Consider the following 27,443-nt stretch of genomic DNA (forward strand, 5'->3'; position numbering starts at 1 on the left):
GAGCGCTTAATTCGAATTTGGTAAACCTCATTCTACGAGGAGTAACGCCAAATTCGAAATAGCTATTTCGAATTAAGTGCTGTGTAGACACTTAATTCAAAATAAGGGGCCTCCAACCCTTTCAAGGGAGCCCTGGTGGTCACCCTGGGCACAACCAGGAAAACTTACTCTCCTCTCCCCATGCCCCGGAGCCATCAAAGGGCTAGGCCCTGGCCACAGTGCCTGTGCCAGCTCTGAGACTGCCAGCCCAGAGCCAGCAGTGGCCACCAGCGCCCCTGGCCCAGTGACCCCAAAACATGAGCCAGCAAGCCACTGGCAGCCAGCCCTCCACTGCTCCCCAAGAACAGTCAGTCAGCTCCCAGGAGCCTGACAGGGCTGGAGAAGGCAGGTGCCCTCCTGGTCCAGGGTGGAGATTACGGACCTTATTCAGGTTTGGGGGAGATGACCCCAACGTCCATGATCTCCGCACTAGATGGAGGAACGCGGCCATCTACGGCAGGATAGCTGCCAGCCTGGCCACCAAAGGCCACATGCGAACCCAGGAGCAGGTTTGCATGAAAATCAAGTTGGTCCAGTGAGATACCCAACCCTGGGACCTGAGCTTCCCCTCCCCCTTCTTCCCCTTGCTTCCCCCTCTCAGGTTTCCCCCTCCCCTTTCCCACCCTCTCTCTTCCCCTCTCCCACCTCCTTTTCCCAGTCTCCCCAGAGGTTCACCCTCCCCCTCCCCCAGTTTTGTTCAATAAACCCAGTTTCTGTTTTTGAACATACGTGTCTTTTGTTTGACATCAGGAAGGGGGGATAGGGAGGGGTTAGTGGAAGGATGTGAGGGAGGAATAGGGCACGAGCCCCTGGTGCGGAGGACCGGGGTGGTTCTGAGGGCTTCTCGGGGTGGACACTCTCCCGCAGGGCCTCCTGGATCCTGACAGCCCCCCCGATAGACCCCCCGGATGGCAGCCTGCAGCAAGTGCAGCTGGGCTGATGGCAACGACCCCACAAGACTCACCAGCATGCCCAGAGGCAGCTCTGGCTCCATGTGGCCGAGTGCTGTGGTGTCCCAAGTGCGGGAACTCAGGGCACTCAAAGACAGAAATGCTTTGCTGTCCCTCATTTCAGGTAGACAAGCAAGCGGGGAACCCTGAGAACTGTCTGTCCAGGGTGGGGGTAGGGTCACTTTATGCACGGAGCTCAGTTAGCCTCAGGCAGCAGCCCCACACACTAAGTCCTAACCTGATGCCCTGCCGGCACTTGTTCTGGCCAGTCTTAACTTTGGTTCAGGGTCCACGCAGTGCGGACGTGCTATTTCGAGATTTTATGTGCAGATGCATTATTTCGAATTAAGTTAACTCGAATTAACGCTGTAGTGTAGATGTACCCTTAGAGTCTTTGGTTTTCTTCTCAGTGTCCTTGTTCGTTGCAGAGTAGGTTGGGGCAGGAGAAAGGCAAAGTTTAGGACCAAAGAATCTGGTTTTATACCTTGGTTCATGTGCTTGGAGAATACACATCCAGGCATGTCTGGTGGGCGCTGCTGAGTCCTTGAACAAAGTTGAGCAATTCCACTGGTGTGGCCTGATGCAGGTGAGTCACTTGAATTGTAGCTCCCTTGACAGACAATGGCTGTTGGTGGTTGTTTTAGACCTGCTTGGGCAGTGGTTACTTTCCTTGCTGTTCTCCCTAGGGAGCTAATAACTGGCTCATTTCCCTCCAATTAAGCATGCTTTAGTGACAACCATACAACAATCTCAACTTCATATGCACTAAAGATATACATATTTAGAAACTGGCTAAAAAAGTCACTGTTATTATAACCTTTCCCTGGATACCTCGCATGATTTGTAAGATCACAAATTATATATAAATTGAGAGATACAGTGTTTTCAGGGTGCTTCCCCCAAGGTACAGAATGTCACACTTTCACCACATAATTTTAAACCAAAATCTTGATGGTCACAGAATAATAAAGAATCTTGTAAAAACACATTCCATAAGCAGAATGAGATTTTAGAGAGTGATGAGGCAGGAGAATATAGACAACAGAGATTCTTTAAAAAAAAAAAATCAAGTTCCTCCATTTGTGTAACCTTTTTTCCCTAACTATTTTCAAACATGATCACCCCTCTCCCAGATTCCAGGTTTCCCCAGTGGAGAATTCAGAGTCTGTTTTATTTTACTTCATGAGTATTTAACTCAGCACAGCACACAAGTGATGCCTGTTTAAAATAACTTGACACTATGGCAGATCCTAGGAAAAGTTGTGATTTAGTATCATAGCACTCTGGTGCAGATCTCAATTAAATCAGTGACATGTCTCCAATCTCATACTACAAGAAAGTTCAATTTAGCAGCTGTCATATTAGCTTCACAGTTAACGTTACCAATTTAGGAACTCTGCTAAAGAAATCAATAACACTACAGCAAAACAAAACAAAAAAATGAGATGCTCTATGACAAGCATTTTCAAGACTCCTTCCCACACCCGTACACTTCAAAGTTATTTATATTGATCAAAGGAAAGGATGCATTCGGTTGTTTTTTCAAAAGAAGCTGCCTCATTTCTGATGAATGAAATGAACGCCATCTGTACTTAGCATAAGCATCATAGTTCAAAGAAGATCGCTTCCCCATGTGGATGAAGACAGTTATAATGAGCCCATGAAATCCTTGTTGTTCATTGGGTAAACAACACTGAAGCTACGTTAGAATCATAGTCAGTTGTCAACTGGCGCAGAAATTGTTTCTGCTAATTTTGCTACAGCTTGCTGAATTCTCTTCAACATTCTTGCATTAACCACCCATGTCCTTAATATCTCTACCTAATTAAAAAGTATTGTAAATTAAATTTCTCTGGGGTAACTAAATGTATCTAGTTTCACTGCAGAATCTTCATTTTAAGCACCTCTTTTCATTGCTTTAGTCCCTTGGTCACCAACCTGTCGATCACGATCAACTGGTCAATCAGGAGGTCTCGACCAGTCAATCGCGAGGTGTTCGGGGGCCCCCCATTTCTTCCCATCCCTAAGAAGCCCCACTACCTACCTCCAGCAACAATGGAGATAGTGCTGGTTTCCTGCAGGGTGGAAGGAAGTCCAGCAGCTGCGCACCACTTCCTGGGTTTCAGGAAGTGCGCTGGCTGCTCCCACTCTCTTAAACAGCCAGCGCGGTACCCGACCCAGGTCTGTGGCGTGCTGGGAACTTGATGTGCGGAGAGGAGAAGGGGGGTAGGAGTCCCCAGAGGAGGCGCGTGCCGGGGCTTCCCTTCTCTGGAGGGGGAGGAGTCCTGGGAGGAGGCACTTGCTGGGGCTTCCCTCCTCTGTATAGGGGGAGGAGTCCTGGGGGGAGGTGTGTGCCAGGGACACCCTGTCCCCACTGGCACCCTGCCCCCTGCCCCCACTGGCACCCGGCACCTGCCCCCTGCCCCAGCACCCACTAGCACCCTTCCCCAGTACCATGTCCCCTGCTCTCACTAGGACAGTTGAGGCCACATTAGTGAGGCTGGAGGGGGGGGAGGGGTGTTATTTTTTTGCATCTTACTTGCATGGCCACAACTGACTTTTCTGTGGGTCAGTGACCCCTGACTCAAAACAGGTTCCCCGCCCTTCTCATAAATAAAGACAACGCTGAAATTTTTTGTGTTTAACATAATATTTAAAAATGAAGCCTGGCCAACAAACCCCCAACTGGGGCCAAGCCCCAGTCCGGCTGCAGCATCATAACACTCCTGCACCACCCCACTTCCCGACCCTAGATCTGAGCCTATCATACACTGGATCCCTCTCTCCTGAGCCTTTCACATCCCCAAACTCCTGCACCGCCACATCCTCAGTCTTCTGCCACAACACTTCTGCACCATCCACACACTGCCAGTCTGTGTCCTGAGCCCATCATACTCCCAACCTCTCTGCCCTGAGCCCCTCACATATCCCAACCCAAACTCCTGCACTCTCACATCCACAAGCCTGTGGTTTGCTCAGTAGCCCTATCCTCCACTTGACCCCAAGACTCCCCAGCCTGGAGCCCCCTCCCTGAGCCAGCGTCCCCTTCTCCACTTCCTCCTGCATCCAAATTCCCTCCCAGAGCTTGCACCTCTCACCCCTTCCCACACCCAAATCCCTCATTCCCACCCCAGAGCCCACACATCCTGTCTCAACCCAGTGAGGGTTGAGAAGTATCCCGGAAAAATTCTTCCGCGTCTAGGGACATGTTTGTTCTTTCACTTTTTTAGCAAGGAATAAGGGGGCTTCCAAAAGAAGAAGATTTTCTGACATTTGGCCCGGTCTAGACAGGCCAAATGTTGGAAAAACCTCTTCCTACAGAAGAATTGAAAAAAAGCGGCAGTGTAGCTGTACCCTGAGAGTGTATAACAGCTGGGGATAGCAAGTGATGAAGAGGAGGAGAACAGAGAGGGCGGGGTTTCAAGGAAAGGGTGGGGTTTTGGGGGAAGGATGGGACGGTAGACCTTGGCTTGTTCTGACATTTAAAAAGTGATCTCAGGTGTAAAAAGGTTGGAGACCACTGCTTTAGTCACTCCAATGTTAAGATAACTCCACCCTAAACTCCCCCGCCTCCATTGCCACCCACCTTTGAATTTACTGAATACTTTTTAGCACATGGAGGAAACTGTGTAGAAGGTGAAAAATTCTTCATAAAAAATATACCATCAAGAGGAAAAATTCCACAACTTCTGGTGCGATTTTGGACAAGTCCCATATGGCAGGTCAACATTACATAAATTGCTCTGGGTAACTAAACTTATGTAGTTTCACTAAAGACCCTTAATGTAGATGCAAAACAACAAGTTTAAACTTTGCTTAGAATCAACTTAGCATAATCTATTACCTATTTTAGCTCATTTTTCTAACACAGACCAGCACTAAATGTAATTCCATGCCACAGCTGAGGTAACAATACAACAATATTTTATTTATTTACAGGAAAGTTGCTAGACTAAATCCATTAATGTTGAGCCATACAATACTGTGGTGATGAGCACTATGGAAAAGCTTACAAATAAAACAAAACTTGAATACAGATAGTTGGGGCAGGAACAGTCTCAGACATGCTTACAGTGGGGTACAGCTCTGTCACAATAGGGCTATGATCCTGGCTGAGTCTTTTAGAGACTATCACAACAGAAATACAGCTTACTCCTGATTATCCAAACAGCCTGAGGGACACTGACTTTATTTCTTTGGATAAGCAGGAGATAACTGAGAGGGAAGGGGCTATTCAGCAGTGGGGTGGCCTCCCTGTGGTAGGATTCCTTCTTCTCTCCCTTCCAGTCCCAGTCCTGCTCTGCTGTGCCAGGACTGGAGTACAGTGCCTTCTGACCTCCCACACACCTTGCGTCTACAAGGACTGTGTGTCACCAGCCTTGCATGGTTGCAGAGAGCCCATTGCAGCACTACTGTCATGGCCCCACTCACTGCATAGCAAGGCTGCAGAGGGGTCTCTGAACTGTCACTGGAGCCATCTAGCAGCAGAGTGACCTCCCCCAGAACTGCAGGCTTCTCCTCTGCCTGGCAGTCCTGACCAAGAGCCTCTGCTTTGCTATCCAAATCTCTACATAATCCACATCTCTTCCTTGTCCCCTAACATCAGACACACGGCAGAGGCACATTTCTCATGCTGGGATCCAAGGTAGGGATTTGGGTAATGTGGAGGTTCAGTTAGCAGGAGGGGTTCAGATAAATGGAAGTACACTGCAATAATGAAAAGTCCATAAGTACAGTAGTTAAGTTCAACATGCCAAGCCTTACATGCTCATGCATCTGAGGAAATGAGCTTCAGCCCACAAAAGCTTATGCCCAAATAAAATTGGTAAGTCTTTAAGGTGCCACAGTACTCCTCATTGTTTTTGCTGAAACAGACCAACACAGCTACCCCTCTGAAACACTCATGACTGTTTTTAAACTAATGACAGGATCCTCAACTTATGAATGTGCATGTAAAATTACACGTATGGAGTACCACAGTACTAGTTACATCTGATAGCATTTGCAGTATGGGCGGTGTGGGATTCTCGCATTTGGAGAGGCTGGGCATGACCACCGCATGCTCTCTAAAACTGGGGGGGAAGGGGGGCACACCTCCTGCTCCGCCTTTCCTCTGCTTCTTTCCTCCCAAGTCCTCATGCATGCTCCACCCCCGACTCCACCCCCAACCTGGCCTCTTCCCACAATGTTCGATGGTGCTACATCAGGGGGACATGTGGCACTCAAATGCCATGGGCAGGGGGATCAGCAGCTGGTGGAGCCAGAGTCCCCGGGAATGCGATGGTACCACCGGGTTAGGGAGGCAGGGACTGACACCCACAGCAGGGATCCAACATCCCGCCCCACACTCACTGTCAGCAGTGTGGGAAACAGAGCAACACAGCCCCAGTTCATTCTGCTTTCCCAGCTGCATCACTCAGGGAAGGGAGCAGGTCTAACCCCATACTCAATGGCAGGAAGCAGAGCACCTGAGGCCGCACTGCTCTGCTTTCCCCCACTGCTGCCAGTGAGTGTGGAGGGGCTGGACCCCGCTAGACTCCAAGGCCACATTGCTTGGGGGAGGGAAAAAGGTGGAGCAAAGGCAGAGTAAGGCGGAGGTGGCTGGAGGTGTAGCAGCTTTGTCCTGTCCCTTTCCCAGGCTGGGGGGGGGGTGTCTTGTGGCCAGTGACCCCACCTCACCACTTGATTGCCGTTCGCACTTCTCTGCCCCATGTGGCAGGCAAAGAAATCTTCGGGGAGAAGAGGCGGTGCTAGGAACAGACTTTGGGGACAAAGTGAGGGCAGGGCCACTGGGGAAGAGGACAAGTGACAGAGGGGCTTTGGAGCAGAGCACAGGTGGGGCTATGATCCAGACACCCTTTTGGAGGTAGTGCATCAAATGCTGCCCGAGGCTTTTAAGCCAGCTCCCACTTCATCCCCCTGCCCCGATGCCTCTGATACAGAGGCAGCAGGAATGGGAGAGGGAAATGCAAGTAGTCTAGAAGATTAACCAATAAGCTGGGGTGGGAAACCTAAGGTTCCGGGGGCCGGATGCAGCACCCCGCTTGCCTGGATCCAGCCCCCAAAGCTCAGGGCTCCCTACAGCATTGGGGAGCCTGCACTGACATTCCAGCCCTCCCGCCACCCCACTGCAGGGCTGGAGCACAAAAGTCTACTAGGCTGGACCCTCCTAGGCTCTGGTGTGCGAGGGAAATGTGGGGAGCATCTTCCTCCTTCTCAGTCATGTTGGGCCACGTCAGTGAGAGTTTGTGTGTGTGTGGGGGGGGGGAGGGACTGTTTCTCATTTGTGTGGGGCCAGGACTGATTTTTCTGTGGGTCAGCAGCCCCTGACCCAAAAAAAGGTTCCCCATACCTGCGATAAGCCTAGGCTTATCGGTTAATCATGTGTTCGACTACTTGTTTACATGCCTAATACCCACTTACCCATGATTTGCAGGACTGGGGTCTGAGAATATATTCAAAATTTTACGTTAAAGATGTTAAGACTGGAAGGAACTACAACACGTAAAGTTAAGGATAATGTTCTCACTTCTGCTTTTGTTCCTTCCTCTGCCAATTTAAGAATTGAGATGAGCCACAGATTCAAAATTCCTATCTTGTCAGTTTGTGCTGAAATTACCCTTTTATTTAGACAGTTTGAGTCTAAATCACAATACTCATTTTCATGAGAAGTTTTAATTAGAGTGCAATTCAAATCACAAATTGCCAGTTCCAGGAGACACCAGCAACTCCAGATTTTAATAAACCTCTATAAATGGGAGCTTGCGAAGGAATAAAAGTTACCCCTTTACCTACAAGATAAACCAGTATTTGTACAACTAACTACTAAATCTGAACAGCAAGTGGCAGTTAATATTAAAAATTACAAGCATGACTGCTTTGAAGTGTCAGATCCAATGATAAATCCTAACAGCAATTCATACTAAGCACCACAAATAGCAACTATTTTGTGCAGCAAAATGCCATACAATCCCAACTCTCTCCATCCCCCAAAATAAATGTTCAGACACTCATAATATTCCCAATTGCCTCCTGTAGTGGCACCAGCATCCTAAGAAAGAAGCAGGAGAAAAGAATTAAAGAAAATACAAGAATTTGTAAAGGTTGTGTGGGAGGTAGAGGAGATAAAGAGCTTTAAAGCAACTTTATATAACTGCACTGAACAACTGCTGGCCATTAAAAAGCTGATCTCTTAACTACTCATGTCGAAACCTGCAAAATGTAAATCAAGCCTTTGTGAGACTAACTAAAATAGAGTCCCCTCAGGGCTCCACAAATACCACAGTGAAGTCACTGAAGTGTTCAGCAAGCCATTCCCAGACCTTGATTTAACAAAGTCTCCAAAGGATTTCCTGACAAATTGCATAGTTCAAGTCAATGCTCTCAGATGAGAGATTTCTTCCAGATTAAATAATACTTACTTCTTTGACAAAACACCACCTACGTTAGACAGGTTATAGGTCCAAGTGATACTTACTAAAGCAGGAAAATTCACATTAAAGAGCTAAAACTGTCTGACTCAACATACTGTGCTCACATATTTGAAAGTAAATGTTACCCCAATTAAACAGTTAATATCCATTTTCAATTTCATATCACTGTTTTACTTGATAGGCAAAACACATTTAGTATTTGATTAAAAGAAATCATGTCTGGGCCAAGACCTTGTCTTTCAAACTTCCAATTCAAGAGATTTATAGACAAATTAACTTTACAATACAGGAGTTGTTTATTACTGAAAATGACAGACCTTCAAGTATACTAGCACTAGCAGGGGCAACTATTCTTAGATAACATGCACCTGTGACTTTACAGATGCAGGAACCATCTTATGATAAGGGAAAAGATACAAGTTCCCACTGGGCTGCAAAAGAACGCCTAAAAATACTAATGCAAAAGACACATTGCAAGTAAGATTTCACATATCAAAGTGAGGAAATTCAAAGACTATAGGGACCATTTCCAAACCACCATCAAAGCCAGTAAGTAGCAGTTAGCTATAGTATGATGTTTTGGTTGTGGTTCCCAAAACCACCCTGAGTTTTCAATATTACAGCTTCTGCATGCAGAATTTCAGCTTTTCTATTGCACAAAAGGACTACATTAATGTATTTAGTATTCTTTACAGTTATTTTATAAGAAAAAGCATAAGAGTTAAAACACCGGCTTATATTTTAGTAAAGTAATTGGATCACATGGCAACTGAAATCTCAAATGCTGTGTTCCAAAAATTAAAAAAAATTAAAATGGCTGTCTCAGATTTGTATAAATAGTTTTAATTAAGTTGTGTTGCATATCATGAAGGACAAGCTACTGATCTGTATTTTAAAAATCATGTCAGTAGTGAATGAGTAGCAACACCATCCTCAGGCTGAACATGAAAAGTGGCTTCCTGCCTAGGTTTCCTTGTAAAAGCCTTCAAATGGCAATCATGCCCCAAACTGTACTTCAAGGACAGAGCATACATAATCAGACATGGTTACTCTCCTCAAAATAAATACAGGGCAATACTAGCTGAGTAGTCAAAAAATATGTAGTAACAGAGTGGGCCCTGTGCAAAAATAATTCTTGTCTTCTAATATTACCTGGAAACTGAGGCATGAAGTTATTTTTCAGTTTTGCATCGAACACATTGGGAAGCTAGGCACTACCTGCCTAAACTAAAAATTTCAGCTGGGTTTGTAAATTGTGACATTAGCTCTAGATAAATTTGTCTCTACAAACAACAGAATTAATATTCACTTCACTGTGGCACCAAACCATTTCACCCTTAGCATGTATGGCAACCTTAATCATGCCTGTGAATAGTATATGAACAAGCCTCTTTCTTCAAGCTCTGTGTACACATCACCATGCTGGTGGTGCCACTCTTCATGTATATCACGCAGGCACTATCACTTGCTGAGATACTGTAGGATAGTTATCCACATTGTCCCAGGATGCATTAGTAGGGATGCACAGATTCAACTGCATTGTGAAAAAAGCTTCTGCATGGGCACAGTTCACCTGTGTTTGATGTACTGTAAATGGCCAGGCAAAAGCGCCACAAGCCTTTACAAAAACCAGGCTCAACTTATAATGTAGACAGAGACTCTGAACCCCAGCCTGTGTGCTGTGAATGTTGCCTTCTTATTAACAGAAGGTTCAAAATATTGGGATCAAAAGGTTTTGTGACAGATGGAAAAAGTAGGAATGCATGAACAAAATGAAGTGACAGTAGCAACAAGACCCTTTGGGGAGGAGAGAAACAGGAATCAATATGGGAAAGTTAAGGGAAGCTGGGTAACTGGAGCAGGTCCAGGAGATGGGAGATTAAGGGAAAGAAAAGAAAAAAAGAAGACGGAGGGTGGAGTTGGGGGGAAGCCCAGGAAGAGAGGCACAGTGAGAAGTTTCCCCTGAAAGAGATATGGGAATGCAGGGCTCTCACAACACTGAGACAACACAGAAGGGTTCAGTTGCTGCCCAACCTGACTTTGGCTTAAATATAATAAAATTCAGCACTTAATTTCTCTTCCTGCTCCCTCAACAAATCAACTCTCTCTTTAAGGCAGTAATTATGTCTGGAATATGCATAGGATCAATGGCAATACTAACAGCACTTAAGTACTAATTAACACGGGTGGGAAATCAATAATACAGACGAAGATTTCAACAAGGAAAGAATCACAAGTGGGTATATACCCAAACTTTTCATTGCTACCATTTTAAAAGAAAAAATGCAAAGGAAAAAGTACCCACTTACCACCTCTTTCTAGCTCCCATACCTGTTTTAAATTGAAAATTAATGGTTGTTTAAGTGTGAACAAGTAATGATCGCTTATAATGTGTAAGCAAAATAAAGTCCAGATTAGTAATCTTGGTATTTTAACAGGGCCAATTTCACAAAACTGAAAATAATTATGAGCCAGATCCATAAAAATAAAATATTAATTAGAAAAATGTCACTGATAGTTGGGAATCATTTGATAATATTTTGGCTTACTAGATGACCCAAAAGTCAGTGCTACAATTGAAAGGTTGTACCAGTTTTAAAAAATTACCTGGTTTAGAAGGAAAGTGAAGGAAGCTATAAAAAAAAAAAATAAATCAGTTAAATTTTGATTAATCAGCTCATCGAGTAGTCGACGGAAGTTATCGATTAGTCAATAAGGAGGGGAGATGCAGGAGGGAACCCAGCGCAAGTGGGGACTGCTTCAGTCCCTGCTGTGCCTCTGCCTCCTCTTTCCTCTTCCCTCCCCCCCGCACTGCGGAGGCAAGGGTGGGGGATTGATGAGAGTAGTCAACTGGGATGCATGAACAAGGAAATCTCAAACTGTACTAGAGAGATTATTTTACCTTCCACACATGCAACCACTGCTGGAATACTGGCTATAATTAAAGAAGGATGTTGATAAAAGATGTTGATTAAGAAGAGTCAGAGAAAAGGCACAAGAATGACTGAAGGATGACTTTTAAAGGGTAACTTATGAGGAAAAAAAAACATGAAGCAATGGGCAAAGGAGGTTTGGGTTTGGCATTAAGTAAAAATTCCCAACTATCAGGGTGGTTAAGCACTGGAATAAATTTCCTAGGATAGTAGTAGAGATTTTAAAGAACTGGAGATTTTAAAGAACAGATTAGACAAAACACCTGTGAAGGATGGGGAACTTATGGCCCAGCCCATGGCTTGCCTTGATCCAGACAGTGAAGCTCGGTGTTCCCTGGCATGACTGAAGCACCAGCTCCAGCTCTCCAGCCCTCCACTAGGGAGAGGGAGCCCTAAGCCTCACTGGCTAGGTCAAGACAAGCTGTGGTCAGCATATGGCCTGCAGGTTCTGCCTGGCAGGGAGAGGAAGAGGCGCCACACCAGAACAGCAGCGCAAGGAAGCTCTATATTCCTTGTGCTGCTTGCAAGCTCCACCTTCATCACCCCCAAGCGGAGTGGGGCGTGCAGTGCCACCTGGTTGGGAGTGGCGTGCCAGACACCACCCACAGCCCTCTACCACACCGCAGCCCCTCTCACACAGACCCCTCCACTCCCACCCCATTCCTTCGAACTTCTTCCCGCCCAGACTCTCCACCCCCAGCCTGCTCCTGCACCCTCCCTCCCACCCAGACCTCGCACCTCCACCCCAGCCCGTTCCCGCATTCTACCTCCTGTCCAGCCCTCACACCTCTACCCTCAGAAATCTCCTGCATCCTACCTCGCATCCAGACCCAGCACCTCCAACCTGCTCCTGCATCCTACTTCTTGCCTATGCCTTGCACCACCACCTCTTCACGTACACACTGAACCCCTCATTTTGGCCCCACCCCAGAACTTATGGAAGCCCCGCAATACCTACTAGCGCTAGGCTCCCAGGAGAGTTAAGCCAGGGGACTGGAGTGCAAGAGGAACTCTGCCAACTTCTCTTACTGCATGAGGGAGATGTGTGTGGGTGTGTGTGGTTGGTTTTTTTCTGCTTATCAGTCAGGTGCCACATCTGAGAGGTGGATTTTTTTTTCTTCTTCTCACTTGCCTCTGACCCTGACTGATTTTTTTGTGGGTCAGAAGCCCCCAAACCAAAAAAGAGTCCTCACCCCTGCTCTCGATAATACTTAGTCCCACTATAAGTGCAGGAGATTGGATTAGATGACCTCCAGAGGTCCTTTTCAGTTTTATGATTTTATGGGAAAACATGTCATTTAGTAACACACTGCTATTTATCTTAGCAATGAGAAGGTTTAACAGTGACTTGATTTTATTTTAGCAGTATCTACATGGGTAATAAATATGTACTAATGGGCTTTTCACTCTAGCATTGTCCTGGATGGAAGCTGAAGTCAGATACATTCTGACTAGAAATAAGGCTTTTGTTTTTAAACAGCGAGAGTAATTAACCACTGATAATTTACAACTGGTCATGCCAGATTCTCCATCAGTGACAATGTTTTTCTAAAAGATGTGCTCTAGAAATTATTTTGGGGAAATTCTATGGCCTTTGCTACAAAATAGATTTGACTAAGAATCACATTGGTTCCTCCCGGCCTTAGAAGCTAGGGATGTTAGATAGTATGTAATTGAATAGTCATGTAACCCTTAAAATAGATGCAGTTACAACTATTCAGTAGTCCCCAGGGGCAGGACTGGCAGTCAGTGCACTCCTAGCTCCACTCTCGGGGAGCCCCCTTCTATCCTGCACTATTGCCTCTCTATCAGAAGCAGCAGCACGGGATGGCCGCAGCCCCTGTCCACAGGGTACCTACGCTCCCCGCATTCACAAACCAGCCTCTGTCCATGGCGCACCTGGGCAGACTACAGACAGAGGTTGCTCCACAGCAGCCTCTCCATCCCCTCTTCTGCTGCTGCCTCTGATAGAGGCAGCAGTGCAGAGGGTGGGGAAAGCAGTACCACAGAGCTGACACCCGCAGGAAGTCAGCTTAAAAAGCCGGCTCCCCACATGCATGGGCTCCCACCTCCCCCTCCGACCTGCTGCCTCTGATAGAGAGTCAGCAGCGCGGGGGCAAACAGCTCTGTGGGAGCTGATATGTGCAGGCAGCCAGCTTGAAAGCTGGCTTCCCATGTGTACCAGCTCCTGACTACTCCCCTCTGAGCTGCTGATGCTCTACCAGAGGCATCAGTGTGGAGGTAAGGGGGCAGGAGGCTCCTCAAGGATCTGGTGCTTGTGGGAAGCCAGCTTAAAAGGCAGCTCCTCGTGGGCACTGGCTCCTCATCCCCCGCCACTTTCTGCCTCTGATACAGAGACAGCAGGAGAGGGGGGGAATGCATGTAGTCGACAGGATTAACTGATAAGCTCAGGCTTATTGCTTAATCATGTAGTCATCTACACATTGACATCCCTATTGGAATCTATGACTGTGACTGTAGTATCAAACAAACGTTCTGAATTTACACCACTAACCACTGAAAAAAAAAAAAGTATGCTTCACACTGAGATCTCCATCCCAAAGTGTGTTCTGTTTTACAGAGTGTACAAATAGTTATTATACTTGGTGCCCCCTCTTCTCTGCTGTTATATTATGCTCAAAAAGCTGCAATGCCCGATGGAGGCCTCAGAGTAGGGATGTTATAGTATAGTTGATTAACCAATATGCAAAAGCTTATTGGTAAATGCTACAGACTGCATTCAGCCTCCTCACCCACCCCTGCCTTGCCAGTAAATTTTTTTAGCAGGCTGGGCAGCAGTCCGTCTCAGTCCCGGCTTGTGCTGGGTCCGGGACCTACCCCTGTTGCAGCTCGGCATTTAAAGTACATTAGGAGCAGGTGGGCACGCAGCACAGCTCAGTTCCAGCTCACGCTGGGTCTGGGAGCTCAAACCACCTCCCAACAGGGGCTTCTGTCACTCCATGCTGCTGCCTCTGTATCAAAGGCAGCAGCACGCGGTGACAGGCAGCCAGTCTGTGAGGACAACTGGTTTTTAAACTAGAACAATGAAGTCCCGTAGCGCCTTATAGACTAACAGATTTATTGGAGCATAAGCTTTCGTGGGCAAAGACCCACTTCGTCAGATGCATGTTTTTAAACTGGCTCCCTTCGTGGACCAGCTCCAGCCTGGCATCCCACTCTGCTGCCTCTGATATAGAGGCAGCAGCCCCGAGTGGCAGGGGGCTCCTCGAGAGTGGGGCCAGATTGTACTGGCTGCCGGCCCCATCCCCAGGGACTATAGAATAGGTGAGTAACCAATAAGAATTTGTGAGGTTAATCGACTATTCAATTAACCGATATTTAACATCCCTACCTGACAGCATATGAAATCTTAATGGAACATGCAACCACTCCTTCTTGCAAAGACAGTGTGTGGAATTCATGTGAGAATAACTTGTGAAGGTGCAGAGATGAATCCAGAGCATGTTAGGCTAAAAGCAGTCTTACCCAGTACAATGAGCCAGAGATACATTGTTTGACACAAAGCAGCTGTTTCTAAAGACGATTGCTACCACAATGTCAACATATCAGTATACAATGAAGATTCGGTCTACAGCAGGGTTACCGCTCTTAACGTTTTCAGAGTATGAAGAAACGCCTCAGGAAAAAAACTGACAAAGAAAAAAAAAAGCACATTCCAAGTATCTTAAACTCAGCCAAATAATTTAAGTTCAATTCCAACCTAAAAACAAGAGAATTGAACATTTAAAAACCCCAAAGACCTGCAAACAGAAACTTTAATGTTCCATCTCAACAATAACAATTCTGCAATATTTAAAGAAACTGTTTTTATGAAGAATGCACTTTTTTAAAAGTCTTGGTTGGAAAGTATATTCATAGATTCCAAGACCAATACAGACCACTGAGATCAGTGTTATACAGGAAGTCAGACTATGGTCATACAGCTTCCCCAAAATAATTCCTTTTGAAATGCACATGTGGGCACATGTAAGTGTTTTTTATTAGAACATCTGTATTTAGACACTTCACCCTAAATGGTCCTTTACAACACTTGTTAAGCTATTCATGCCAAACAATCAGTTACACCTTCTATTTAGGGGGACATTCTGAGTATGTTTCCTAGACCTGAAAGATTTATACAACCTGAATGGAAAGCTCTGTGTAATCTCCAAGCTTGCCGCTCACAAAAATAAGTTGGTCTTTAAAAAAAGATATCACCTAACCCACCTTGTCCCCAACACAGATACAAAAACACTGTATGCAGCCAGTGCATGAAGATATTCACATGACAATGATAATGAGCAGTATGAAATGCATATAAAATCCAATTCTGACTTAATACAAGGGCTCACTGATAATACATTTGTCCAAAACAGAAAAGTTTAGAAAACAATGTTAACTGTTGTAAGAAAAGGGTTTCTTTCTTTCTGCAACAAATGTACTGAATAAAAAACTCTAAAATATATATAAAAATAAAAAAATGAGTATATGAAATCTTAATAATCTCTGAAGATATTCCTTTTTTGTATTAAATTTACTTGAATGGAGCCATCCTATACAATAAAACCAATTTCTAACCGTAACACTAAGGGTATGTCTAGACTACAGGGTTTTGTCGACAGAAGTTTTGTCGACACTTACTGTCAACAAAGCTTCTGTCGACAAAGAGCATCTAGACTACAACCAGTTCTGTCGACAAAGCAAGCCGCAACCAGTTCTGTGGACGCAAAGGACAGTGTAAATGCAGTAATGCCTTCTATTGACAGAACTCTGTCGACAAAAGGCGTTATTCCTCGTAGAATGAGGTTTACATACGTCGACAAAACTCAGCAGTTTTGTCGACATTATGTCGACATAAGTCAAAGGCAGGGTGGACACAGGTATAGTTTTGTCGACAAAAGTCCACTTTTGTCAACAAAACCCTGTAGTCTAGAGTAGACACACCCTAAGAGACTGCTTTTTTGGTCTTTGCAGTAGGTGCCTGCATAAAAGTGCAATTAACAAAGGAACTCTTTGAAGATACTGAAATTTTAGTGGCCACTGCAACAGGTCAATGCCTTTCCCAGGTGCCCATTAGTACAGGACACACTACAGTGAATTTTATCTGCATACCCATGAATATATGACTTTTTTAAAACAAAGTATTTATTAATTTTGGGATAGAAGAATTTTTTAAAAAGGTTAACTTGGTCCTTTCATTTTGAAATTGCACAAAAATGCTAAATCATGAAATGACTGTGAGAAAAGTTTGTTCTTCCCTTTTAGTTACTCAAGCAACAAACAGCATCTGAGCCATTTAAAAAAAACACTTTCCTTTCTGCCACACTGAGATTGGTTCACTCGTTTAAGCTATCTGGATGAAATTTTAACAGAGTACTTCTAGGTAGCAACTAAGCTTAACAAGTTTTATTCCACAGATTTTTTTTTTTAAGAATACTCAATTGATTATAGGACTATGTAGCACTTTAAAGACTAACAAGATGGTTTATTAGATGATGAGCTTTCGTGGGCCAGACCCACTTCCTCAGATCAAATAGTGGAAGAAAATAGTCACAGCCATATATACCAAAGGATACAATTGAAAAAAAATGAACACACATGAAAAGGACAAATCACATTTCAGAACAGAAGGGGGATGCGGGGGGGGGGAGGGGGGAAGGAAGGTGAATGCCTGTGAGTTAATATTAAAGGTGGGAAGCTCACAGGCATTCACCTTCCTTCCTTCCCTCCCCCTCCCCCCGCATCCCCCTTCTGTTCTGAAATGTGATTTGTCCTTTTCATGTGTGTTCATTTTTTTCAATTGTATCCTTTGGTATATATGGCTGTGACTATTTTCTTCCACTATTTGATCTGAGGAAGTCGGTCTGGCCCACGAAAGCTCATCATCTAATAAACCATCTTGTTAGTCTTTAAAGTGCTACATAGTCCTGTATTTTGTTTCAGCTACACCAGACTAACACGGCTACATTTCTATCTCAATTGATTATGACACCCTGTTGCTGAATGCTTAGACTTAATTTCTGTCTCCTCTTTTAGCTGACAAGAAACATCATCTCAGTAAAATATTTGTATATCATCCTCAGTACACTTGGTATCAGGTAGGACTCAGCCACTAAGACCTTTTCAGATCACGACTACTTAAGCAACTACAGAAGCAGAAGTCACCTCACATATTAGTGAATCTCACTCTTTAAATAAACTACTACATCCTGTTGCTTTTTCACATACCAAAAAGTAGGGTTTTTTTAATTTTATGGTGCTAAATCTCCTAGAGTAACAGACAGCACTGTCACCATAAATAAGTTTGTTTGACATGACCAAAAAATGGAATTGTTTAATCTACCCCAGAATCCTTAGCAGCAACCCACCCTTTTAGAGCAACAGAATAGTGAGCACATGAGCACAGAGAAAAATCTAAAATGTTTACTGCAGGAAGTATTCATTCCACTTGCCTTTATTTTTCTAGACAAACCTTCCCATTATGAATTCCATATCTGATGCCTACAAGCTTAAACTACTTTGTGCATAAAGATTTAAGGGTTTTTTTCAAGCATAATGAGATCCAAACCTACAGATTAATTAGGAAGCATTTATCTTTGTAGATCTTTAAGCACTTCCCTACAGTTTTCGTTTATGTTGATTCACATAAATACCAAATTTAAATGAATACACTACCAAACTTCATATAGTTTTGTTTTAAAAATGCAAGCCAGAAGCATGAAAAGTATTTCTCTCACTGAATCAGAACCTCTGATAAGACGATTACATTAAATTAAAAAACAAAATTAGTAAACACAATCAAAACCAATGAACATTTGAGGAAGCAGGTTCCAGCCCATGAAAACTTATGCCTGAATATATTTGTAAATCTTTAAGGTGCCACATACTTCCCACTTGAAAGTAAGCATATTACCCTTGAAAGTAAGAAGCTACACCTCTGAAAGTAAGCATACTGTCTGACAAACCAAAGAAAGGGAGAATCCAAAGATGATAGCCTGCTTTGTATACAGCAGAAGTCACTTTCAGTAATTTATTACCAGCTGGGGCAGACACATTTACCTTTGTTTTCTGTCTGATGGGATTAAGCTTTGTGGCCTTTAATTAAATTTGAATACCACAAAGCAACAAGTTACCCTGTGATAGAAAAATCTTTCACACAAGCACACTCACACAGTGCAATATTATGCATGGTCCAATCCAACACTCTTTTCCTTCCCTCACGACCACAAAACGTTTTTTGGCAGTCTTGGTTAGGTTTAATTTTTTTCCTTTCTTTACTATGACTAATCTGTTCAGTGGATGGGAATGGGCATAAGTTGCCATGGAGATCTCCAAGTTTCAACACAAAAGTTAAGGGGCAATTGGCCCTCATCACATTATCTCAAGGAAAATTCAGATGGGGTCCTTATTAGAAGACAAAAAGGAAAGGATGAGGACAAAGTTTCTGACAGACTGGGGCGGGTCCATTAGTTTAGATAGGCTGGTGGTGAAGAGGAAGCAAAGTCCTTGTTTGGGAAGAGGAGAAATCATGCAACTCTAGTACAGGAAACAGGGAGGAACAGCTCTTAGATCAGTAGAGCCAACCAGAAGGGAAGGGCTAGATTTCTTATTTTAGGAATTATGTGTAGAGATGGTGCATGTAGGCAGGAGAGACTCTACTAGTGGAGGATATTTTGGGAAAAGGGAGGAGAAATTGTGAAGCCTCTGGTCGTGCAGGCACAAAAAAGGAAAGTAAGGATTCTCTGTTGAAAGGCACTAGGTACAGGATGGTTGTGCGTGAGAGGCACAAAACAACAGTGCCTAGAGGTGGGTCTTTGCTAGTGAACGGGGAGTGATCACCCCGGACAGGGACCCCGGTGCAATGCGGGCGGACGGGGCCGAGCAGGAGAGCATCCACAGAGTTCCCATTCCCGTCGGGTTTCGCAGCGCGGCTCGCTGACGTGCCAGGCGCACGAGGAAGAAGCATTCACAAGCTCAGGCTGAAAGGAGCCCGCTCCGAGCACTCCCCGCCCCACCTCTGCAGCCTGCACCGCTGCCCCCCGGCCGGGACCCGCACACACGGTGCCAAGGGGGGGCTGGAGGACGGGGCGCCCCGCAGAGAAGCGAAGGGCGTGGAGGGGCGGGCAGGCAGCAATCCCCGCGGCTCCCGAGGGGGAGCGGCGCCGGGACTTACCCAGGTGCAGGGTGAGGTTGATGGCGCTGGGGTACTGCACCCCGGCCAGCATGGTCTGGCTCTGCCACCAAGTGGTGTCGGCCTGGTTGTAGTCGGTGAGGAAGGCGGCGCCGTGCCGCAGGTGGGGCTGCGCGGCGTCGCACAGGTGGCAGGACTTGGTGACCCCGGTGACGCCGGTCTGCACGCAGTACTCCTCGGCCGGCGAGCCGCACGTGTTGGTGGCCACCACGGTCACGTTGAAGGCGGCGTTGACGAACTCGGGCATGCAGCGCTGCGGCCGCCCGCTCGCCTCGTCCGCGCACTCGTCCATGGCGGCGGCGCAGCGCCCGCACCGCTCCAGCAGCAGCAGCAGCAGCGGCAGCAGCAAGGGCAGCGCCCCGCGACCCATCCTTGGCCGGCGCGAGACGCGGCAGCTGCCGCCCCGAGCGGCTCGCGCCGAGAGCGGGCTGGGGGCGCGAGAGCCGGCGGCGGTTGGCGCGGGGCGGTTGGCTCGGGCGCGCGGCGGCAGGCAGCGAACGCTCGGGCGGCTCCCGCTGCTCTGCGGCTGTTGGGGCAGAGGGGGAGCGGGCCCGGCCGGAGGAGGAGCAGGAGGCACAAGGGGGTGGGGGCTGGGCGCGCGGTGCACGCCGGGAAGCGGCCGGGGCAGGGGGACGTGGGTCTCAGCGGCGCTCGGGTGCTTCCGAGATGACCCTCCCCCGGAACGCTTGGGCGAGCCAATGGGGATGGGCAGGGGCCGCGCGGGAGTGGGAGCGGTGCTGGGGCTGCAGCCCAGGGGTGTCCCCGCCTCCCCCGCATAACAAGGCGCTCTCTCAGGCCCGGACCCGGGGGGTGCAAACGTAGCTCCCCCCCCCCATAGTCCCTCAGTGGAGTCGGCCCGGCCACGCCCCTTCCCCGGCTCTGAGAGCGGCACAAGCGGCTCCAGCACCACTTGCTGCAGGGCGCTCGCGGGCTGCTGGGCCAGCGGGGCGAGGCGCCCCCGGCCGCTGAGCCCAGGGCGAGCCTGGTTGCCTGAGGCGTCACGTAGGGGCGGCAGCTGCCTCTGCGTGGTGGAGCCCGGAGACACCCCCTCAGTGCACGCCCCCCGGCCCCCTTTCCATCCTCCATGTCCTCTGCCCCTCACGGACTCCTGTGCCCCCCTTTCTCTACCTGGCATCCCCAAGGCGCCCCGCTTCCTGCCTCCTTGCCATTTCCTCTGCCCACAGACATCCCCCTTTTCCACGTCGCAGCGCCCCAGCAATGCCTAATGCCTCCTTCGCTGCCGCTCATCTCCAAGCAGTTGCCCAAAGCTTGCTGCCGTAGCACCCGCAGCAGCCACCTTCTCAGTCCCACTTTCACACGTAGGAGCCAGGGGCTGCTTGAGTTACAAATTCAGACTAACTTTTTGGAAGTCACCAAGGATTTAAACTGGTCCAAATGAGAGGAAGCTCTGGTCCATGATGCCTAAATACTAGTTTGTAAGTGCATCTATGGGCATCAATCCTGCATATGGACCTCAAGCCTCACAAACTTAGTATTACCTGAATATTGAAGATACTCATTACAGATAGGGCTCAGTAACAAAATCTGTATATGGAGTTGAACCCACAGAGCTTTCCCCAAAGTTCAAGGGGAGGAGAGTTTTGCATCCGTGTTCTGCTTCAGGCCTTTTTCTAAATAAATACTTGCAGTGGTATCTTACCTTCCCATAACACCTGTCAACCCATGGTATCACAATGCTCTTTACAAACTACATACATGCACATTGCAGAAATGCAGCCACATCTAGAGTAGAAAGATGATAGCTATATAGATAACAGTTGTGCAAAACAGCAGCTCTGGGGGAGAATGGGGATGTTGGCCAGCTAGAATCCAATACAGAAGCCCAGATTAATATCACAAGCCACAATGAACACATCACTAGTGCTCTGGTCTCTGCACTTAATAGTGAGTCCAGTGCTACATAGTCCTGTATTTTGTTTCAGCTACACCAGACTAACACGGCTACATTTCTATCACTATTCCAGTTCAAGATCTTTCTCCTGATGCTCAGAACCTTCTCTAGAATTGATTCAAGCTACTTAAAAACAGTGTCTTCCTCAGTGACCATTGCTTAGTTTACATCTTCTTAGAACTAGTGTTTTGTCTCCTTTTGGATTTAGTAAGATAGCTATTGTATTTATTAATCTGTATAAAAATGCATTTTAGCCACAAAGACAAAACCATAATACGTTTATTACATCTGGAAGCTGATGTTCGTAATTGTCACTTTTTTCATGGGTTGCTGGTGACTGTGTACTGAACCCTGAGGTTTCCCTATGTTTCTATTTTACACCTGTCCCTTGTTGGAAGCTTGCAGTACTAGCTAGAATTAGTTCCTCTGCATGGATGCCTTCTACTTTTCCCCTTTTGCACACCTGTGCAGAGCCAGGCACAATTTAGGTTATTAACCATTCATGCTGTTAGACCAAAATAATATATAAAAGCAGTATTATTCTCAAGTCTCTCATTTTTAATTCACAAAACACAAGTGTTTTAAACAAATGGTACTATTTTGGAGAAGCGGATACTGTTGGAATATATACAGCATTATTATGGCATAGCCATAAGAGATCTAACATCTCACTCCACAGTAGACATGAGGGTCTTGGCAATGAAGTGTAAATATTACACAGAGAATGTCACAGTTTTTTAAATTGTCAATCAGTTCATATCTCGTTTAGTGACATTTCCTGTTTACTACACAAATCTCTGAAGAAATACCATTTTTCTACAAAGCAGATGATCTGGTTTTACATAAGAGTAAGTATGTTTGTCTGCATTCCTGAATCTGAAAAGTTGCAGGGAGATCCCATTGTGATAGCTGTCTCATTGTTAGCAGCAATAAATCAGAACCCAGTCTGTAGACGGGTCTGGCAGAGCTGATGCCTCCAAGCACTACGGCCATCTGGGTTGAGACAGGATATCCAAGAGGATGAATTTATTAGGAATTTTTAAAAGGGGAAGGGAATACACCAATTTGACCAGCACACATATAGTTCTGCCATTCTTTATGATATTTTAAAATGTTTTCTTTGCTTGTTCTATTTGACTTCCCCTGTGGCTTTGAGTAATTTCCTTATCTGTTCTGAGTTTTGCCAAAGTGAAAAATGAAGATGATACCTATCTCACAAAAGTAACGTAAGACTTTATTATGTAGAAGTAAACCAGACATTGAGTACAAGTACTATCTATCTATCTATCTATCTATCTATCTATCTATATATATATACACACACACACACACACACACACACACACACATACATACACACTGGTATATATTAGTCTCTAAAGTGCCACAGAACTTTTTTAAAGTTATAGACTATCACGGCTACCCCTCTGAAACTTAAGTTGCAAGTAGGTATCTGGACCTAAATAAAATCTCAGAAATAAGATGATCTCCCGAAAGGAGATTCTCAAATACCAAATTAAGATGTAAAAGACTGAATAAAAAGGTCAGTGACCAAGACACTTAATGGAGTCATCAGACGCGCTGGACCAATTTGCATAGTGGGGATGCTGAGAGCCACTGAACCAAACTATAAATCTTTTAATGTAACGGAAATCACTTCAAGCCAGGAGGTGCTGCAGCACCTGCAGTTCCAGCACTTATGGGAGTCATACAAGAAAAAATCAGATGGTCAAAGCTGCACAGCATACTACCTACAGACTCGGGATGTTTAATCAGCTAATCAAGTAGTCGATGGAATTTCCTTTGATTACTCAATAAAGGGGAAAATTGCAGAGCCGCAGTGGGATTAGCTCCCAGCCCCAGGCGTTAACGCCACTGCAGCTCTGCCTTTTAAATGTTTAAGAGCCACCAACAATCAGCTGATTCCTGGATCGCACCCAGTCCCCCTGCTACACCTCTGCTTCCCCTGCCCTCCCACAGAGACAGTGCTGTGGGAAACCGTCTTTTAAGGCAGCTCCCCTCAGCACCAGCTCTTCCCCCTTGCTGCCTCTCTTTGATAGAGGCAGCAGGGAGAGGGGGTAGCAACAAGTCAAGTCACTATTCGACTATCCGATAAGCATATGTTTATTGGGTAGTCAACTAGTTGCCTACATCCCTATTCCAGACTGGCTCTTCCTTGATTCAAAATATTCAATGATCTTTTTAGCTCCAATAAATATTTTTTCTATATATTTTTCTATGTTTTGCATTTTAATTATTTCCTCATTCTGCAGCCTCAAGAGTTGTATGGGAACATGGGGCCAAAATCAGACCTCATGAAAACTGGTGCAACTCCATTAACTTCAAGGGCAATTGCACCTGCTTATATTAGATCTAAATTTGGCTCATAGTAGTATTTTCTGGACAAAATTAAGGGCACTGTTTCTTAGAATAGTTCCCCTTCTGAACTCTGCTTTCCTCGTCAATAAACTTTCGGTGGTTGTCCAACTCCCTGGTTTCATTCAGTAAAATATAGCCACTCCTGCAAGGAGAAATCCTCCCATTGCATAGCGTTTCAAGCAACAAGATGAGAGTTGTATTAAACTTTAATAAGTCATACAAATAACGTAAGTTCAGGCCCCCAGAAGCTAGAAGGCTTAGCTGCTTTAAAAATGCATTTGAGGTATTTCCTGCCATTAAGCTTATTTGCACTTTATTCTTTTTTGGTAGGGGAAGAGGGAGGAAGTAAAGAGGCTGGGAATGGAATACATTTTCCCTTGGGTACATAAAGCTAACTGTAAAATTTAGCCAAACAGACTGTTTACTTTGTTCCCTGTAGCTTCCCTTTAAAATGCTCTATCTACATTCCAACATCCTGCTGAATCATACATTATTAGTGTCACCATGACTCATCCAATGGCCTCTGGTCAGAATATCCTGAAGTTTCAGATTAGGATGTAGTAGTTGAGGTTACTAGGAGAGTGGAAGGAATAATAGGAATGTGTGCATCATTTTCAGTATTTCCCCTTTATTAAGCAAGAAACAAAGATTGATACTTTTAAAAATAATATTAATTTACTTATTTTTATTCATTGTCTCTTAAAAAAGCCAATGTGAAAAAATGTACTTGTGACTGATTTTGTATGAGTATGTATTTGTACTACTCAAGGGAGACAGATATGTTAATTTGTAAAAAATTTGTAAGGAATAATTTTAAAGGTTATCTACTCAAAGAAACTTAAATTTTGTCAAGATTTATAAGTCAGTTACTAGTTGCCAATGAGACTTAACCCTACAAAATTTGAAACCACACTGGGATTTTTTTTACTTATGGGGGCTAAGAGTGAGAATCAGAGTTAGCCTTATGAGGAGTCTTTAGCTATCACTTTAACTATGACATTTTTATTCCCTTTTTAGTAACTTCCCACTTCTAGATAGGAAGGTGGCTTGGTGGAATTATCATTCTTAATTCATCTAAATGATTGTTATAATTTATAGCAAACCAAAATAATTTTTGTCCCAGAGAGACAATCGTGGGGGCAGTAAAGCAATGATTTTTATTGCCTAACTTCTGTTAGTGAGAGAGACAAGCTTTTCAGCTAACAGGGAGGTCTCTTGCAGGTCTGTGAAACTTAGAGTCAAAGATAAATACACTCCATCTTGTATTTAGCTGTTTTTTCCCACACTAGATTTTATGGTGGTATTGCCTTTTCCCACTGGGATTTTGCAGAAAGATAACTAATGCACAATAGTTATCTCACTGTAAAACACACATATTTTTGGCAGTAAAGAAAAAGACTATGAAAACTCATGGCAGCCAGAACTGCTACAAATGTGTAAGGAGACTAGATTTACTTGTCTGCTGAGACACCATTTGGCAAAGGATTCCCTATTCTTGGCAAAGATTGCTTACCTCAACCCCAAAGTCACTATACTAAAACTGCTACGTCTAGACTGGAATGATTTTCCGCAAATGCTTTTAACAGAAAAGTTTTTCCGTTAAAAGCATTTGCGGAAAAGAGCGTCTAGATTGGCACGGACGCTTTTCCGTAAAAGCACTTTTGTGAAGAAAAGCGTCTGTGCCAATCTAGACGCGGTTTTGCACAAGAAAGCCCCAATCGCCATTTTCGCCATTGGGGCTTTTTTGCGCAAAAGAGTTTTTAGCTGTCTACACTGGCCCTCTTGTGCAAAAACATTTCCGGAAAAGGGCTTTTGCCCGAACAGGAACGTCAAAGCATTTGCACAAGAAGCACTGATTTCAGACAGTAGAACGTCAATGCTTTTGCGCAAAATCAAGCGGCCAGTGTAGACAGCTGGCAAGTTTTTGCGCAAAAGTGGGTGCTTTTGTGGAAAAACTTGCCAGTCTAGACGCAGCCAAACATGTCTTGCAGGTTATTTAATCAGAAAGAGAAGTAATATGTAAAGTATCTACAGAAAGTGTGAAGAGGCAATCATTGCAAGATATAAAGAGAAACTGCTGAGCTACAGTTCATCTTTAAGTTTGACACAATCAACTCTGGATTAAACAAAGACTGTGAATGGCTTGCTAACTACAAAAGCAGCTTTTATTCTCTTGGAATTCACACCTCCAGATCAGCTGCTAGAAGTGGGCCTCATCCTCCTTGATTGGATCCACCTGGTCATCTCCAGCCTGATCCTGGCCTGCATATTTATTCCTGCCTCTGGAAATTTCCACTACATGCATCTGACGAAGTGGGTCTTTGCCCACGAAAGCTTATGCTCCTACACTTCAGTTAGTCTATAAGGTGCCACAGGACTCCTCGTCGCTATTGCAAGATATAGGTATGGATAATATTTAAGGAATAGTGTGTGTATAAATTATGTATATAATATATGCTTTATAGACTTGGAGTAAGAATTAGTCACCAGAGCAATTGTCTCAATGATGGCCCATTCAAGCAAGAGGGGGTTGTCAACTCTCTCATCAGACGGCAAGGTAAGGCAAGATTCTATTATTTATCCTTGCCACATCCCAGAATAGTCAGTGGAAAACGATCAAAGACAAGTATAAGTAATCAAAACCACTTGGAAGTGAACAGTGCCAGTGTAGCAGGCAAGAAATTGACCTGTCTATGGATAAAGTCAAAAGACTCAATACAACCCAAGGAAGATACAGTCCATTCACAAAGGAATTATTAAATTTGTCATTTTAATTCTGAATGTAAGTAAAAATAACAGTTTATTAAGATAAAACATACAACTCCTAAACCATTACATAGATGCATGTGAGGTCTTGTATAGACAAGTTGTTTAAACTAGGGCTTTTCAGGTATTTGATTGTTCAATAGCCAGCATTCTGAAACAAATTCTGTTGTTTCTATCCACAAATATACTAACTATCATCCATTTGCTGGAGTTAAAACAAAACAAAATAAATAGAAAAAAAATTTAAAGATACAGTCTTCCCCTTCTCATAAAACTGGAAAGAAAACATAAAAAAACCTGATACTTATGCAGGATGATTGTTGTAACAATTGTGTTTTCATTCAGTTTAATGTTTTAAGATACGTGGATTTGTTGCTGATTGGTTAGAAGTCAGGAAGTTAAATTGCAGTTAGCTGGCTAATTATGTAGTTGATACAATTTGTATTGACTACATGATTAGTTGATAAAGAGCCACTCTGCAGAGCTGCGGCGAGGGTAGCTCCTGGAGCCAGCTGGAGCCAGGACTGAGCAGTCCCAGCTCACACCAGTTCCAGGAGTCACCTGTGCTGCAGCTCTGCATTTTAAATGTAGTAAAAGCTGCCGGGCTGTTTCTACATTTAAAATGCAGAGGTGCAGCATCCTGGACCAGCATGAGCCAGGACTGCTCGATCCTGGCTTGCACCGAGTCCAGAAGCCCCTGTTTGTGGAGGCCAGAGCTGTCCATGGCCAGGGGATGCTGCCAGAGCAGCCCCTGCACACAGCAAGCCCCAGCCACTGTGAATAGGGGCTGCTTGGAGTCAGCAGCCCCTGCCCATGAGAGAACCCAGCTTCCCGCTGAGA

At 45.0% G+C, this 27,443-nt stretch overlaps 1 protein-coding gene across 1 annotated transcript in view; it reads right to left on the minus strand.

The window, feature by feature from the left end:
- The window catches only part of LAMC1 (laminin subunit gamma 1), a 149,035-nt gene extending 128,948 nt beyond the window's left edge, over positions 1-20,087 (minus strand). Inside the window, exon 1 of the mRNA XM_014575427.2 lies at positions 19,529-20,087. Within this exon, the coding sequence (XP_014430913.2) occupies positions 19,529-19,916 (388 nt within the window). The 5' untranslated portion in view covers positions 19,917-20,087. The remainder of the gene's footprint in view (positions 1-19,528) is intronic.
- Between the last annotated feature and the right edge of the window lie 7,356 nt (positions 20,088-27,443).

The sequence above is a fragment of the Pelodiscus sinensis genome, chromosome 9, assembly GCF_049634645.1.
Source record: "Pelodiscus sinensis isolate JC-2024 chromosome 9, ASM4963464v1, whole genome shotgun sequence".
NCBI lineage: Eukaryota > Metazoa > Chordata > Testudines > Trionychidae > Pelodiscus > Pelodiscus sinensis.